At 36.7% G+C, this 16,167-nt stretch overlaps 1 protein-coding gene across 4 annotated transcripts in view; it reads left to right on the top strand.

Moving 5' to 3' along the window:
* Positions 1-16,167, top strand: part of LOC309666210 (calcium-independent phospholipase A2-gamma) — a 148,128-nt gene that overhangs the window by 111,050 nt on the left and 20,911 nt on the right. For all 4 annotated transcript variants that reach the window (XM_082473512.1, XM_082473510.1, XM_082473509.1 and 1 more), the window contains exons 6-8: positions 453-624; positions 11,568-11,625; positions 13,741-13,935. In XM_082473512.1, the coding sequence (XP_082329638.1) occupies positions 453-624; positions 11,568-11,625; positions 13,741-13,935 (425 nt within the window). The remainder of the gene's footprint in view (positions 1-452; positions 625-11,567; positions 11,626-13,740; positions 13,936-16,167) is intronic.

Raw genomic sequence — 16,167 nt, forward strand, 5'->3', positions numbered from 1 at the left:
GTTCCCAGGACCAACCTGAAGGAGTAATCATTTTAATGAATTGGTAAGTTGTCAAATATACTGTATTCTCTGACTAAAACTAAGGAATTTATTAAGGTTAGAAAGGACATTATCTACCATGGTATCTTAATTATATATTATTTAATTTAATGCAAAACAACACATTTTTATATATTTTTAAATTATCATCATCATCAGGGGTTAGTATTTATTGAATCCTCATTGATTACGTGTGTTATCCCAGTGTTATAAGAACATGTAAATTTTAGTTGCTGTTATTATCCTTATTTTATAGATGAAAAAAATTGGGACTCTGGGAGGTTAAGTAGTTTGTCTCAGGTGACACAGTTAAAAAGTATCAAAGCTAGAATTTTAACCAAGTCTATGACTCAGGAGGTCTTATAAGTACTATAATGGCAGTGCTGATAAAAACTAAGGATTCTTTCTTTCAGGTGCTATATTAGCATTCATGTTGGGATTGTTTCATATGCCCCTGGATGAATGTGAGGAACTTTATCGAAAATTGGGATCAGATGTGTTTTCACAAAATGTCATTGTTGGAACAGTCAAAATGAGTTGGAGCCATGCATTTTATGACAGTGAAACATGGGAAAACATTCTTAAGTAAGTTGTACTTATACTCTTTTTATTTTTTTGAGATTAATTTGTGCTTTTATTTGCCAGTGTAGCTACAGTAGCCTGCAAATTTTTTTAATCTAAAAAGTACATTTTACATCACAATCCAACCAACACACACATATATAATATGTATACATATATAAAAGTGAAACAAAAGTTTTGCCAAAAATGTCTACCCTGAGTGTTAATTCTTTTTAAGACTTTTTTTTTAACCAAGGCTGAACTGCACTGACACATCATAATCACCAAAGTCCCTAGTTCATCTTAGGGTTCACTTTATAAAGTGAATAGTGTTGCATGTTCTATGGCTTTGGACAAAAGTATGATGACATAAAATCATTATAATGTCATACAAAGTATTTTCACTGCTCATAAAGACTTCTGTACCATATGTATTCATCTCCCCTCTCCCCCCAAACTCCTGGCAACCATTGATCTTTTTAATTTTTATTTATTATTTATTTATTATGTTTATTTTTGGCTGTGTTGGGTCTTCGTTTCTGTGTGAGGGCTTTCTCCAGTTGCGGCGAGCGGGGGCCACTCTTCATCGCAGTGCGCGGGCCTCTCACTATCGCGGCCTCTCTTGTTGCGGAGCACAGGCTCCAGACGCTCAGGCTCAGTAGTTGTGGCTCACGGGCCCAGCCGCTCCGCGGCATGTGGGATCTTCCCAGACCAGGGCTCGAACCCGTGTCCCCTGCACTGGCAGGCAGACTCTCAACCACTGCGCCACCAGGGAAGCCCCATTGATCTTTTTATTGTCTCCATTGTTTTGCCTTTTCCAGAATGGCATATAGTTGGAATCTGTTTTCCTTGAAGAGAGAGGTTCAAAGCCTTTATGCCTATAAGAGCACTCATGGCTCACCCACACGTGGACCAGACAGGCTCTAGGTGGCAAACTCCCCCACTAAATACTGTAGCTTTCCTTCCAGTACTGAGCCCGGTCCCACTGGTCCTGCGCTTTCCTTCCAGTACTGAGCCCGGTCCCACTGGTCCTGCCCAGCAGCCACGTGGAGGTGCAGGGGGACACGTGTTGGGTATTTGTTCATAGGAAGGCCACAAGTTTTGTGCCCCTTGTCACAATGAACCCAGATTCCTTTCGGGTGTGTTGTAAACAAACAAGCCATTTCTTCACACCCCCTGCCCTGAGCACACCCCATGTACTTATTCTTTTCAAAAATGTCTTGATTTATATTTGAACAATGCAGAAAAATATAAAGAAGAATACTAAATTATTGATCTCACTAATTAAAGATAACCACTGTTAATATTTTGGTGAATTGTATTCTAGTCACTATTTTCCTGTGTTCACATGTTTGAGATTTGCACGTAAAAGTTGCAATTGTCTTTAAAAAAATTGAGACCATATTGTATATAGGACATGTTTGCACCTGTTGTTTTTCCTTAGCATACAGTTGCCCCTAGGTATCCGTGAGGGATTGGTGCCAGGACCTCTGAGAGTACCAAAATCCACAGGTGCTCAAGGGCCTTATTTAAAATGATGTAGTAGTATTAGTCTTTCTCAAGTCATTAACAAATATTCTTCTAAAAGATTTAATAATTTTTAAACATTTTCTTCCAAAATATTACACAGCCGTTATACTCACTTTCTAAAAATATAGGCATAAAATAGAAACTTAAAATCACCCACAGTCTTGTTTAGAGCTGTAGACTTTGCAGTATGTTTTCTTCTAATTTTTTTCCCTAGACTGTGTACATTTTCATATATGTTTCATATGGTGGAAATTATATTGTAGTTATAATTTTCTATCTTTTCCCCTTTTTCAACTTTATGAAAATTTCTTGACAAATTTTTAAAAGACTGCACTGCATTCTGCAGTGCCATATTTTCTTAACCATTTATATTTGGGACATTTATGTTATTTCTGATTTTTTGTGATCCTGAACAATGCTATGGTAGGAAAATTTACATTTCTGCCCACACTTCAGAATGTATCAGTAGGTCAGTTTATAAGAAGCATAATTATTGGGTCAATGTTGACGGCTTTTAAAAATAATCATTATATAGGAAATAGAGAATATGTAAAGAAAACAGTGAAAATAGCTTATAATCCTACCAAGAACAAAAGCACTATTAACATGGTGATGTACATTTTTCTGGAATTTCTTAGAGATAAATAAGTGTGTGTGTGAGGTTGTGAATGTGCATTTGTATTCATCCCCTTCACAAAATTGGGATGATAATGCATGTGTAGTTTTGTATCTTGCATTTTTACTTAGCATTTTATCGTGATTGGTTTCCTATGTTGTTAAATATTTTTTGAGATAATTTTTTTTTTTATTTCTTTAGTTGCGCCGGGTCTTAGTTGTGGCAGGCGGGCTCCTTAGTTGCAGCTCTCTGGCTCCTTTACTCACGGCACATGGGCTCCTTAATTGCAGTAGGCAGTCTCCTTAGTTGTGGCATTCAAACTCTTAGTTGCAGCATGCATGTGGGATCTAGTTCCCTGACCAGGGATCGAACCTGGGCCCTCTGCGTTGGGAGCACGGAGTCTTAACTAGTGCACCTCGAGGGAAGTCCCTTGAGATGTGTTTTAATGGTTGTTCACTATCCATTTTATGGATGTACTATTTTTTATTTAACAAATCCCCTAGTGGAAAAAGAGTATATTTCAGATATTTTTCCCGTTCAAAATAAAGTTTAGGTGGATATCTTACATCTCTACTTAAATCTCTGGTTATATATTTAATGTAAACTTCTTGAGTGCAATTTTGGGTCAGAAAGTATACATGTTTTAAGAAATCATTTTTTAGATAGATAGATAGATGTATATACCTGAACTGTTCTTCCACACAGTTGTCCCAGCTTACCCACCAACATCAGTTTGTGTTTCCATTTCATGAAATACTTATGAACACCAAACATTTTAATTTTTAGAACTTTGTCAGTTTGAGAGATTTTTAAACTGGTGTTTACAATTTGCATCACTTTGGTTATTGATGAGTTTGAACATTTTTTGTTTTTTTATTTATTTCTTTTTTGTGTGTGAATTTCAAGAGCATGATATTTGCTCATTTTCCTACCAGGGCATTGCTCACTATATTATAAATGTATTAACCGTTTGTTGATATATTGAAAACGTGCTTTTTAGTTAAAAACATTTTTTTAATGTGGAGGAGTTTGAAGTCTTCATCTGTCAGATCTTTTCCTTTAATTTTGAACTTTGCTTAATATTTAGAAAGTCTTTTCTACCTTGAAATCAGGTAAATCTTTATATTATTTTCTAGTCCTAAGGTTTAATTAAGTTTTTTTTTTTTAAGGTCATGATTAAGTCTCATGATTCTGTGGTTTGACTGGACATTTCTTCGGGTCTTGTCTAAACTCACTCATGGTTACTGGCAGCCAGCAGGCATCTCAGCTGAGATGGTTGGGACAGCTGGTCTCTCTTGTCCTGGGCTTCATCCCATCATGGTGGTCTCAGAGTTCCAGTTAGGGCAAGCCCCAGTGCATGAGGACTTACCAAGCCTCAGTTTAGTGGCATATCTGCTGATGTCCTATTGACCAAAGCCACTCAAACCCAGGGTCTGTGTGGAAAGGGACTGTGTACAAGGGTATGGAAATCAGCAAGTGCGATTCAGTGGGGGCCTTGTTGTTATGCTTTACCATGCCCACTCCCTGGCCTTCTTTGTCATTTTTTTACTTTCGTTGTTTATTGAGAACATTTTTATATTTTTTCCTGTGATAATGATTTTGTGTTATTATAGGGATGCTATTTTTTTTTGATGATTATAGTAGCTTTATTCTTTTTTTTTAACTTAATTTATTTTTTTATACAGCAGGTTATTAGTCACCAATTTGATAAACATCAGTGTATAAATGTCAATCCCAATCTCCCAATTCATCACACCACCACACCCACCCCCACCACTTTCCCCCCTTGGTGTCCATACGTTTGTTCTCTACATCTGTGTCTCAGTTTCTGCCCTGCAAACCGGTTCATCTGTACCACTTTTCTAGGTTCCACCTATACACGTTAATATACGATATTTGTTTTTCTCTTTCTGACTCTAACTTCACTCTGTATGACAGTCTCTAGATCCATCCACATCTCAACAAATGACCCAATTTCGTTCCTTTTTATGGCTGAGTAATATTCCATGGTATATATGTACCACATCTTCTTTATCCATTCATCTGTTGATGGGCATTTAGGTTGCTTCCATGTCCTGGCTATTGTAAATAGTGCTGCAGTGAACATTGGGGTGCATGTGCCTTTTTGAATTATGGTTTTCTCTGCGTATATGCCCAGTAGTGGGATTGCTGGGTCATGTGGTAATTCTATTTTTAGTTTTTCAAGGAACCTCCATACTGTTCTCCATAGTGGCTGTATCAATTTACATTCCCAAAAACAGTGCAAGAGGGTTCCCTTTTCTCCAGACCTTCTCCAGCATTTGTTGTTTGTAGATTTTCTGATGATGCCCATTCTAACTGGTGTGAGGTGATACCTCATTGTAGTTTTGATTTGCATTTCTCTAATAATTAGTGATGTTGAGCAGCTTTTTATGTGCTTCTTGGCCCTCTGTATGTCTTCTTTGGAGAAATGTCTATTTAGGTCTTCTGCCCATTTTTGGATTGGGATGTTTGTTTTTTTAATATTCAGCTGCATGAGCTGTTTATATATTTTGGAGATTAATCCTTTGTCCGTTGATTCGTTTGCAAATATTTTCTCCCATTCTGAGGGTTGTATTTTCATTTTGTTTGTAGTTTCCTTAGCTGTGCAAAAGCTTTGAAGTTTCATTAGGTCCCATTTGTTTGTTTTTGTTTTTATTTCCATTACTCTAGGAGATGGATCAAAAAAGATCTTGCTGTGATTTATGTCAGAGAGTGCTCTTCCTATGTTTTCCTCTAAGAGTTTTATAGTGTCCAGTCTTCCTATGTTTTCCTCTAAGAGCTTTATAGTATCCAGTCTTACATTTAGGTCTCTAACCCATTTTGAGTTTATTTTTGTGTATGGTGTTAGGGATTGTTCTAATTTCATTCTTTTACATGTAGCTGTCCAGTTTTCCTAGCACCACTTATTAAAGAGACTGTCTTTTCTCCATTGTATATCCTTGCCTCCTTTGTCATAGATTAGTTGACCATAGGTGCATGGGTTTATCTCTGGGCTTTCTATCCAGTTCCAGTGATCTATATTTCTGTTTTTGTGCCAGAACCATATTGTCTTGATCACTGTAGCTTTGTATTATAGTCTGAAGTCAGGGAGTCTGATTCCTCCAGCTCCGTTTTTTTCCCTCAAGACTGCTTTGGCTATTCGGGGTCTTTTGTGTCTTCATACAAATTTTAAGATTTTTTGTTCTAGTTCTGTAAAAAAATGCCATTGGTAATTTGATAGGGATTGCATTGAATCTGTAGATTGCTTTGGGTAGTATAGTCATTTTCACAGTATTGATTCTTCCAATCCAAGAATATGGTATGTCTCTCCATCTGTTGGTATCATCTTTAATTTCTTTCATCAGTGTCTTATAGTTTTCTGCATACAGGTCTTTTATCTCCCTAGGTAGGTTTATTCCTAGGTATTTTATTCTTTTTGTTGCAGTGGTACATGGGAGTGTTTCCTTAATTTCTCTTTAAGATTTTTTCTGATTAGTGTATAGGAATGCAAGAGATTTCTGTGCATTAATTTTGTATCCTGCAACTTTACCAAATTCACTGATTAGCTCTAGTAGTTTTCTGGTGGCATTTTTAGGATTCTCTATGTATAGTATCATGTCATCTGCAAACAGTGACAGTTTTACTTCTTCTTTTCCAATTTGTATTCCTTTTATTTCTTTTTCTTCTCTGATTGCCGTGGCTAGGACTTCCAAAACTATGTTGAATAATAGTGGCGAGAGTGGACATCTTTGTCTTGTTCCTGATCTTAGAGGAAATGCTTTTAGTTTTTCACCATTGAGAATGATGTTTGCTGTAGGTTTGTCATATATGGCCTTTATTATGTTGAGGTAGGTTCCCTCTGTGCCCATTTTCTGGAGAGTTTTTTTTATCGTAAACGGGTGTTGAGTTTTGTCAAATGCTTTTTCTGCATCTATTGAGATGATCATGTGGTTTCTTTTCTTCAGTTTGTTAATATGGTGTATCACATTGATTGATTTGCGTATATTGAAGAATCCCTGCATCCCTGGGATAAATCCCAGTTGATCATGGTGTATGATCCTTTTAATGTGTTGTTGGATTCTGTTTGCTAGTATTTTGTTGAGGATTTTTGCATCTATATTCATCAGTGATATTGGTCTGTAATTTCCATTTTTTGTAGTATCTTTGTCTGGTTTTGCTATCAGGGTGATGGTGGCCTCATAGAATGAGTTTGGCAGTGTTCCCTCCCCTGCAATTTTTTAGAATAGTTTGAGAAGGATGGGTGTTAGCTGTTCTGTAAATGTTTGATAGAATTCACCTGTGAAGCCATCTGGTCCTGGACTTTTGTTTGTTGGAAGATTTTTAATCACAGTTTCAATTTCATTACTTGTCATTGGTCTGTTCATATTTTCTATTTCTTCCTGGTTTAGTCTTGGAAGGTTATACCTTTCTAAGAATTTGTCCATTTCTTCCAGGTTGTCCATTTTATTGGCATAGAGTTGCTTGTAGAAGTCTCTTAGGATGCTTTGTATTTCTGCGGTGTCTGTTGTAACTTCCTCTTTTTCGTTTTTAATTTTATTGATTTGAGTCCTCTTCCTCTTTTTCTTGATGAGTCTGGCTAATGGTTTATCAATTTTGTTTATCTTCTCAAAGAACCAGCTTTTTCTTTATTCTGTTCCACAGCAGTAAATTCCACCATTCTGTCTTCCAGGTCACTTATTTTATTTTAGTTTTATTGATCTTTGCTATTGTTTTCTTTGTTTCTATTTCATTTATTTCTGCTCTGATCTTTATGATTTCTTTCCTTCTGCTAACTTTGGGTTTTGTTTGTTCATCTTTCTCTAGTTCCTTTAGGTGTAAGGTTAGATTGTTTATTTGAGATTTTTCTTGTTTCTTGAGGTAGGCTTGTATCGCTATAAACTTCCCTGTTAGAACTGCTTTTGCTGTATCCCATAGGTTTTGGATCATCGTGTTTTCGTTGTAATTTGTCTCTAGGTATTCTTTGATTTCTTCAGTGATCTCTTGGCTATTTAGTAACGTATTGTTTAGCCTCCATGTGTTTGTGTTTTTTACTTTTTTTCCCCTGTAATTGATTTCTAATCTCACAGTGTTGTGGTCAGAAAAGATGCTTGATATGATTTCAGTTTTCTTAAATTTACTGTGGCTTGGTTTGTGACCCAAGATATGATCTGTCCTGGAGATTGTTCCATGTGCACTTGAGAAGAAAGTGTAATCTGCTTTTTTTGGATGGAATGTCCTATAAATATCCATTAAATCTACCTGGTCTGTTGTGTCATTTAAAGCTTGTGTTTGTTTATTAATTTTCTGTTTGGATGATCTGAACATTGGTGTACGTAAGGTGTTAAAGTCACCCACTATTATTGTGTTGCTGTTGATTTCCTCTTTTATAGCTGTTAGCAGTTGCCTTATGTATTGAAGTGCTCCTATGTTGGGTGCATATATATTTATAATTGTTATATCTTCTTCTTGGATTGATCCCTTGATCATTATGTAGTGTCCTTCCTTGTCTCTTGTAACATTCTTTATTTTAAAGTCTATTTTATCTGATATGAGTATTGCTACTCCAGCTTTCTTTTGGTTTCCATTTGCATGAAATATCTTTTTCCATCCTCACTTTCATTCTGTATGTGTCCCTAGGTCTGAAGTGGGTCTCTTGTAGACAGTATATATATGGGTCTTGTTTTTGTATCCATTCAGCCAGCCTGTGTCTTTTGGTTGGAGCATTTAATCCATTTACGTTTAAGGTAATTATCGATATGTATGTTCCTATGACCATTTTCTTGATTGTTTTGGGTTTGTTTTTGTAGGTCCTTTTCTTCTCTTGTGTTTCCCACTTAGAGAAGTTCCTTTAGCATTTGTTGTAGAGCTGGTTTGGTGGTGCTGAATTCTCTTAACCTTTGCTTGTCTGTAAAGGTTTTGATTTCTCCATTGACTCTGAATGAGATCCTTGCTGGGTAGAGTAATCTTGGTTGTAGGTTCTTCCCTTTCATCACTTTAAATATGTCATGCCACTCCCTTCTGGCTTGTAGAGTTCTGCTGAGAAATCAGCTGTTAACCTTATGGGAGTTCCCTTGTATGTTATTTGTCATTTTTCCCTTGCTGCTTTCAGTAAGTTTTCTTTGTCTTTAGTTTTTGCCAGTTTGGTTACTGTTTGTCTCGGCGTGTTTCTCCTTGGGTTTATCCTGTATGGTACTCCCTGTGCTTCCTGGACTTGGGTGGCTGTTTTCTTTCCCATGTTAGGGAAGTTTTCGACTATAATCTTTTCATATATTTTCTTGGGTCCTTTCTCTCTCTCTTCTCCTTCTGGGACCCCGATAATGTGAATGTTGTTACGTTTAATGTTGTCCCAGAGGTCTCTTAGGCTGTCTTCATTTCTTTTCATTCTTTTTCTTTATTCTGTTCCACAGCAGTAAATTCCACCATTCTGTCTTCCAGGTCACTTATCCGTTCTTCTGCCTCAGTTATTCTGCTATTGATTCCTTCTAGTGTATTTTTCATTTTAATTATTGTATTGTTCATCTCTGTTTGTTTGTTCTTTAATTCTTCTAGGTCTTTGTTAAACATTTCTTGCATCTTCTCGATCTTTGCCTCCATTCTTTTTCCGAGGTCCTGGATCATCTTCGCTATTGTTATTCTGAGTTCTTTTTCTGGGAGGTTGCCTATCTCCACTTCATTTAGTTGTTTTTCTGGGGTTTTATCTTGTTCCTTCATCTGGTACATAGCCCTCTGCCTTTTCATCATGTCTATCTTTCTGTGAATGTGGTTTTTGTTCTACAGGCTGTAGGATTGTAGTTCTTCTTGCTTCTGCTGTCTGCCCTCTGGTGGATGAGGCTATCTAAGAGGCTTGTGCAAGTTTCCTGATGGGAGGGACTGGTGGTGGGTAGAGCTGGCTGTTGCTCTGGTGGGCAGAGCTCAGTAAAACTTTAATCTGCTTGTCTGCTGATGGGTGGGGCTGGGTTCTCTCCCTCTTGGTTGTTTGGCCTGAGGCAACCCAACACTGGAGCCCACCTGGGCTCTTTGGTGGGGCTAATGGCAGACTCTGGGAGGGCTCACTCCAAGGAGTACTTCCCAGAACTTCTGCTGCCAGTGTCCTTGTCCCCATGGTGAGACACAGCCACCCCCCGCCTCTGCATGAGACCCTCCAACACTAGCAGGTAAGTCTGGTTCAGTCTCCCCTGTGGTCATTGCTCCTTCCCCTGGGTCCCGATGCACACACTACTTTGTGTGTGCCCTCCAAGAGTGGAGTCTCTGTTTCCCCCAGTCCTGTCGAAGTCTTGCAATCAAATCCCGCTAGCCTTCAAAGTCTGATTCTCTAGGAATTCCTCCTCCCCTTGCCAGACCCCCAGGTTGGGAAGCCTGACGTGGGGCTCAGAGCCTTCACTCCAGTGGGTGGACTTCTGTGGTATAAGTGTTCTCCAGTTTGTGAGTCACCCACCCAGCAGTTATAGGATTTGATTTTATCATGATTGTGCCCCTCCTACTGTCTCATTGTGGCTTCTCCTTTGTCTTTGGATGTGGGGTATCTTTTTTGGTGAGTTCCAGCATCTTCCTGACGATTGTTCCACAGTTAATTGTGATTCTGGTGCTCTCGCAAGAGGGCGTAGGGATGCTGTTTTTAATTATAGCATCAGTAGAATCTGGGAATGTTGAGAATTCTTTTTTTTTTATTTTGACATCTCTCTAAAATGACCAATTAATGTTTCTGATTTTCTCTTCAAATTTATATTCATAACAATTCACTAAAGCATTTTAGCTTTTATAAAATCAAGGTTTAAACAAAAAATAAATGTGAACTTTGCTTAAAGTGTGAAAGCAGCATGCTCCTAGGATCTCTGTCTCAATTTTACAGCAAGATTTCTATGAAAAGATAAAGTGAAAAGACCCTTGGGAGAATAAAATTGCATTGATCTTCATGCTGAGGAAACACACAGATTAGATTGGGAAAGACAAAGATCTTGTCCGTTTTAGAAAGCATATTACATTGTATTTATAAAAGATAATAAAGGGTAGGTAACTACCTAATTTGTAAATATGTGAAATTCACTAATATTCTAGTTGAGAAACATGAGTGTCACTTGAAAAAATGTCATTAGAAAAATGTTTTTCCTTACTGAGGCAGGTTGGTCAAAAAACATAGTCTTTGTATTCAGTACAGGGGAAAAATACGTAATTTTTAAGTCTGGAAAAAGTCTGCACTGAAATAAAATTACCTTATAATGGAATTGTGAAAATTGCTACTCACGGACAATTTCTATTATGTTGCAGTAATTCAAATGTCAACTCAGATGTTTTAAAAAGCAGTTTTGGGGGGTGACATAGGCTCTATATTGCTAAAACAGGTTTGAAGTCTGAGTGTCCTGATGTGGTTTTTAGACTGTTCTGTAACTAGTCTGCCATACTTCTGCAGGCTTATCTCAACACAGCTCCTTTATCCTGTGAGGAGGACCCTGAAAACATCAAATTTTTTCTGCCTCTGTGCCTTTACTCTGGATATGTCCTGGCTTTTAATGTGTTTTCTTGACATCGTTGGTGTCCTTCTTAAGCTACACCTCCATGCATCTTTTCCAGATACTGCAGACTGTATTGATTGCCCCCCTCAGAATTGTAGATGCTTGCAGTTTGAATCAGAGGTTAATGGATAAGTATATATTGTTTTATGTGCATTAGTTGGATTATAAGCTTCTTAGAGGAGATTCTTATACTACTTTTATGTCCTGCATGGTTTTGGCAAGCCATGAGCCAATAGTAATTGCATAGTGTATGTTCCCTGATGTTGGGAAATAAAATTTTGATATACTTTAATTCTTCTCCTTTAATACAGGGATAGAATGGGATCTTCACTAATGATTGAAACAGCAAGAAACCCCATGTGTCCTAAGGTAAGTTTAGAGTCTCTTAAATATAACACGTAATTGGAATTGAAGGTCAGGTGAATGGATTTATTCTGAAGGCCCTTTATTAAGGGAAGAAATTTGTTAGGAACCTCTTTTAGTAGATTATATTGATTCCTTATATATTGGCTCATTCTGTGAAGGTACAGAATGTGATCATAGGACCTTTTCTATATCAAGTAAAAATATAACAAAAGTTTAAGAACATGAAAGACTGGGACTAAAGATAAAGAATTATTTTATTATAGGGTTAATCAAATCTAGGGATTTAAGGAAAATTGTGGCATTTCCTCCCAGATTTTTTTAAAGGAACTTTATGTGCCTCTTAGAAAAATATTAAATTAATATACAAATGGAATCCCAATTTTTTAAATGTTAATGTCAATAGAATAAGTCTCAGTTTGGCTTCTCCTTTTATTTACTTTGTTTGAAACCCAGTGATCTGAGTATTGCTTGAGTTTTGTGTTCTTTAATAAAATTCGTTATTTGATTAAGGAATAAGGGTTTATGTACACAGAAATCCCACGCAGGTTGTGTTCATTCTTGGATGACAGGCTGTAACCATAAAAAATCAAATACAGCTCCCTCTATTGCTCTTTCACTCTTGCTTACACATATTTTTATTCATTCTTTAGGTATTAATTATGTTACCCCATGTGCCAGCATAATGCTAGGGACTTTGGATACGTTAGTGAGTAAACGCAGACATGGAGTTTACGGTCCAGTAGGGCAAAGTAAGCATTAATCAAATGATCACACAAATGAGATACAGTTTTCCCAAAATAAGTGCTATGGAGCACAAAAACAGTTCTCTGAAAGCATATATTTACAAGGACGTGAGGGAAGGCTACTCTAAGGAAATGGGCTTTGAGGTCTCAGTGTGAAGGCTGATGAGGGTTCCTGGCAAAGGGAACAGTGTGTACAGAAGGAGCCATGGAGAAATGCAGGCCCTGAAAGAGCTCTTGAAGGCTGGAGCCTAGGGATCCCAGGGCAGCATGTGCAGTGAGGCTGGAGGGGTAGCTCCATCAGACCACGTGAGGCCGTGATAATGAAATGCACTAGCTCGTTGGAGAGGACCCTAAGATGCACACTGCACCTCTTGTTTATTCTCTTGTATCTTCAGGGCTGCTTGTTTGCTTGTTTGTTCTTAAATTGTGAGAATTGCCAACTTAAAAAAAAAAGAACAGACTGGGTGTGGGGGAACTGCAGCCATCTCAAAAAATAATTCACTCGTGATAAACGAGGCAGCCATTGACAAGTTTCTTAATCGAGCTTGCCTGTATACCAATTAATGGAAGACCCTCTGGATTTTAGTGTATGGCCAGCTCTTATCCACAGTGGCCTAGAGACACACTTGGGTCACTCACACGAACTTGGAATGTGACAATTGGTTTATAAAATAGCAAAGCACACAGGCCCCTGGCAGGGCTTGGCATGGAGCCCTAACAATTTAGCCCTCACCATTACCTTTCAGCCTCTTAAGTTTATATTGCAGATCATTAGGATACATCACATTTTACATAAATTCAACTGACACTGAGAAAATCTGAGACCCTGGGTGATAAACATCGGTTTTTCAATAAAAGATTGTCCAGCGACCAGTTATTAACTACAATCAGAAAGCCTTGAGAGTTTGTTTAGTGTCAGAGTTTCAGTTACTAAAGTCATAATGCTTTCAAAGAGCACAGAAACAATGACTAATTAATAAATGATATGAAAATAGTGTATTTATTCATCTTTAAGTAGTTTTTATTCATTGCTACTACTGCAGTATCAATTATTATATAAAGGTCTGCAAATTTATGCTTTCTTGAATGTCTTTTTAAATAACTAATCAAATCGTAGTCAAAAAATATCTTTTATTATTGTTCTCTTATAATGCATTTCTCAAAATTGTCTCAGCCCTTGTATCTATTTTCCTGTAAAGAAATACCTATTTAAAAGGACCTGCTTCCCTTTGATTAGTATTATAGTTATGTTATACATTTATCTTGATGGGTGGAGTTGTAGATTGTTTGTTCATACTACTAAATAATATTTAATTTTTACAGTTCCCAAATATTGCTGCTTACAATGCGTATTGTTCACTTTTTAATTGACTAGGTAGCTGCAGTAAGTACCATAGTGAACAGAGGGATAACGCCAAAAGCCTTTGTGTTCAGAAACTATGGACATTTTCCTGGAGTCAACTCTCACTATTTGGGAGGCTGTCAGTATAAAATGTGGCAGGCCATCAGAGCCTCATCTGCTGCTCCCGGCTACTTTGCGGAGTATGTGTTGGGAAATGATCTTCATCAGGTAAGTTGACTAATGTGGTTTATCTTCTAAAACTTCACATAATTAAAACGAATCAGCGCTTATTAAATGTCAGCTGAACTTACAGAGGGATCAACCAAGGAGACTTTCCTCGTGTCTCCATGTGGCAAAAGATGTGCATGCAGTACAAGATAGTTTTACTTCTTGTTTGTTTTTCTTAAATTAACAAGCCTTCTGGCTTGAGAGCATATTTTAGGAAAGATTTGTTTGTATCTTCTGTAATGTGATTCATGGCCAGTTATGATCATTTTAATTTGATAGGAAAATGAAGTAGTATGTATGCTCGGCTTTCCAAATGTAATAAAAATTAAAAGTGAAACACAGTCCCTGAAAATGCAGAATGCCGTCTGTTTGACAGTTCTGGTGGACGTAGTTGGAAGGAGATGATGTAATAAAATAATAATAGTAAACACTCATTAGGTTAGCTAGGTGCCAGACACCTATGTAGTCCTTTGTGTGCATTTCCTCATATAATCCTCACTGCTTATGAGGCAGATAGAGTGATTTCCATTTTACAAATGAGAAATTGGAGTCTTAAGAAAAGCTAAGTAACTGGACTAGGGTTGCAGCTGTTAAGTGACAGAGTTAGGATGCTATCTATAATTACACTATTTTAAAATTTATGGCTAAATGATCTGTTAAGTTGAACATTATTTCTATGATGTTGAATGATGTATACTTTTTCTGTGACATAGATTCATTTATTTATCATAAATTTTTTCCCTGTCAAGTTTTTCCACTATTTTTGGAAATCTGAACTCATAACTTATACTAAATCATAACAGTCAACAGAGCTTTTGAGCTGATACTTCCAAAATATATGTTTTTAACATATGCTTAATTTTTTATATGCTATCCCACTGTAGTCTCCTTTGATGGAGTCAGTAACCTTAACTCTCCTCTCCACTCACTGGTATTCACTTGGTATTCACTTGGTATTCAGATATATGTTGAGAAGAAAACATATTTTGACAAGGATTTTTAGATGTTCAAAATCTCACAGATCTGCTATATAAACTACATATCAACTATATAATTTTAATTTACATGTGTCAGTGTTACAATAACTAAAACGTGGTTATCAATTTTATTTTCTCCTATAATTTTATGTAACAGCTTAGATATATTTTTAAATGTTATCCCATTTTCAGCTATCCCATTTTCTTTCTGTCTTACCAGAAGTAATGTCATAATCTTTGTAGTTAGGAGATGAAAATGGGTTCCTTTCATCTTTGGAGTCAATGCAGACTATTTCCCACTTGGTCAGATCAGTCATTGCAGAGTTATGTAAGGCACTTCCCCTTCTTGCCTTTCTCTGCTTTATCCCACCCCCTCAGGGCAGAAAGTGCTAGCTGTAGAGTTTCTTTCTGACATGGATTTCAGGACTTATTGGTCAAAATTAAAATTTTATTTTAATATGTATCTTGCTGTTTGTAACAACAATTTCTCCATATTCCATAGTATTTTCACCATGTCATAAATGGAGAAATAACAATGTATTTGGAAATATAATAGTTAAGGTTTGTAACTTACAACTTTAAGATGGTTGTCATGCTACAAAATTGCAGTTACGCCAGATACTAGTGAAAGTCTCAATTAAGTTACTGCATTTCAGGACCATATGTTCCCAGACTCCAAAAGAAGTTATCTCATTTGCTCTTTATTCTTTATCTAAGAGGAAGTAGTTCTAAGGTTTAATTCAGTCCTGTAGAATACAAATAACAAACCAGAGTAATTCAGTGGTTCTTTTTCCATTTCAGATAGGCTAACAATATTCCTTTCCATGCATAGCAATTTTTATTTAGATGACTATAATCTTTGAACTTAGGGTGATCTACAGATTAAAGTAACTTACATAAATTTTATTTAAAGCATATAACTACACACGGAAATATACTCAGTATTTTGTAATAACCTATAAGGGAAGAGAATCTGAAGCAGAATATATATATATAAAAAACTGAATGGCTGTACTGTATACCTGAAACTAACATGATATTGTAAATCAACTATACTTCCATTTAAAAAAATTAAAAAGTGTGGACTTCCCTGGTGATCCAGTGGTTAAGACTCCATGCTTCCACTGCAGCGGGTGCAGGTTCGATCCCTGGTCAGGGAACTAAGATCCCACATGCTGTGTGGTACAGCCAAAAGTTAAAAAAAAATAAATAAAAATAAAATAAATAAAAAATTAAAAAATAATGCATGTTACTA

This window comes from Balaenoptera physalus, assembly GCF_965194825.1.
Source record: "Balaenoptera physalus genome assembly, chromosome: 8".
Classification (NCBI taxonomy): Eukaryota; Metazoa; Chordata; class Mammalia; order Artiodactyla; family Balaenopteridae; genus Balaenoptera; species Balaenoptera physalus.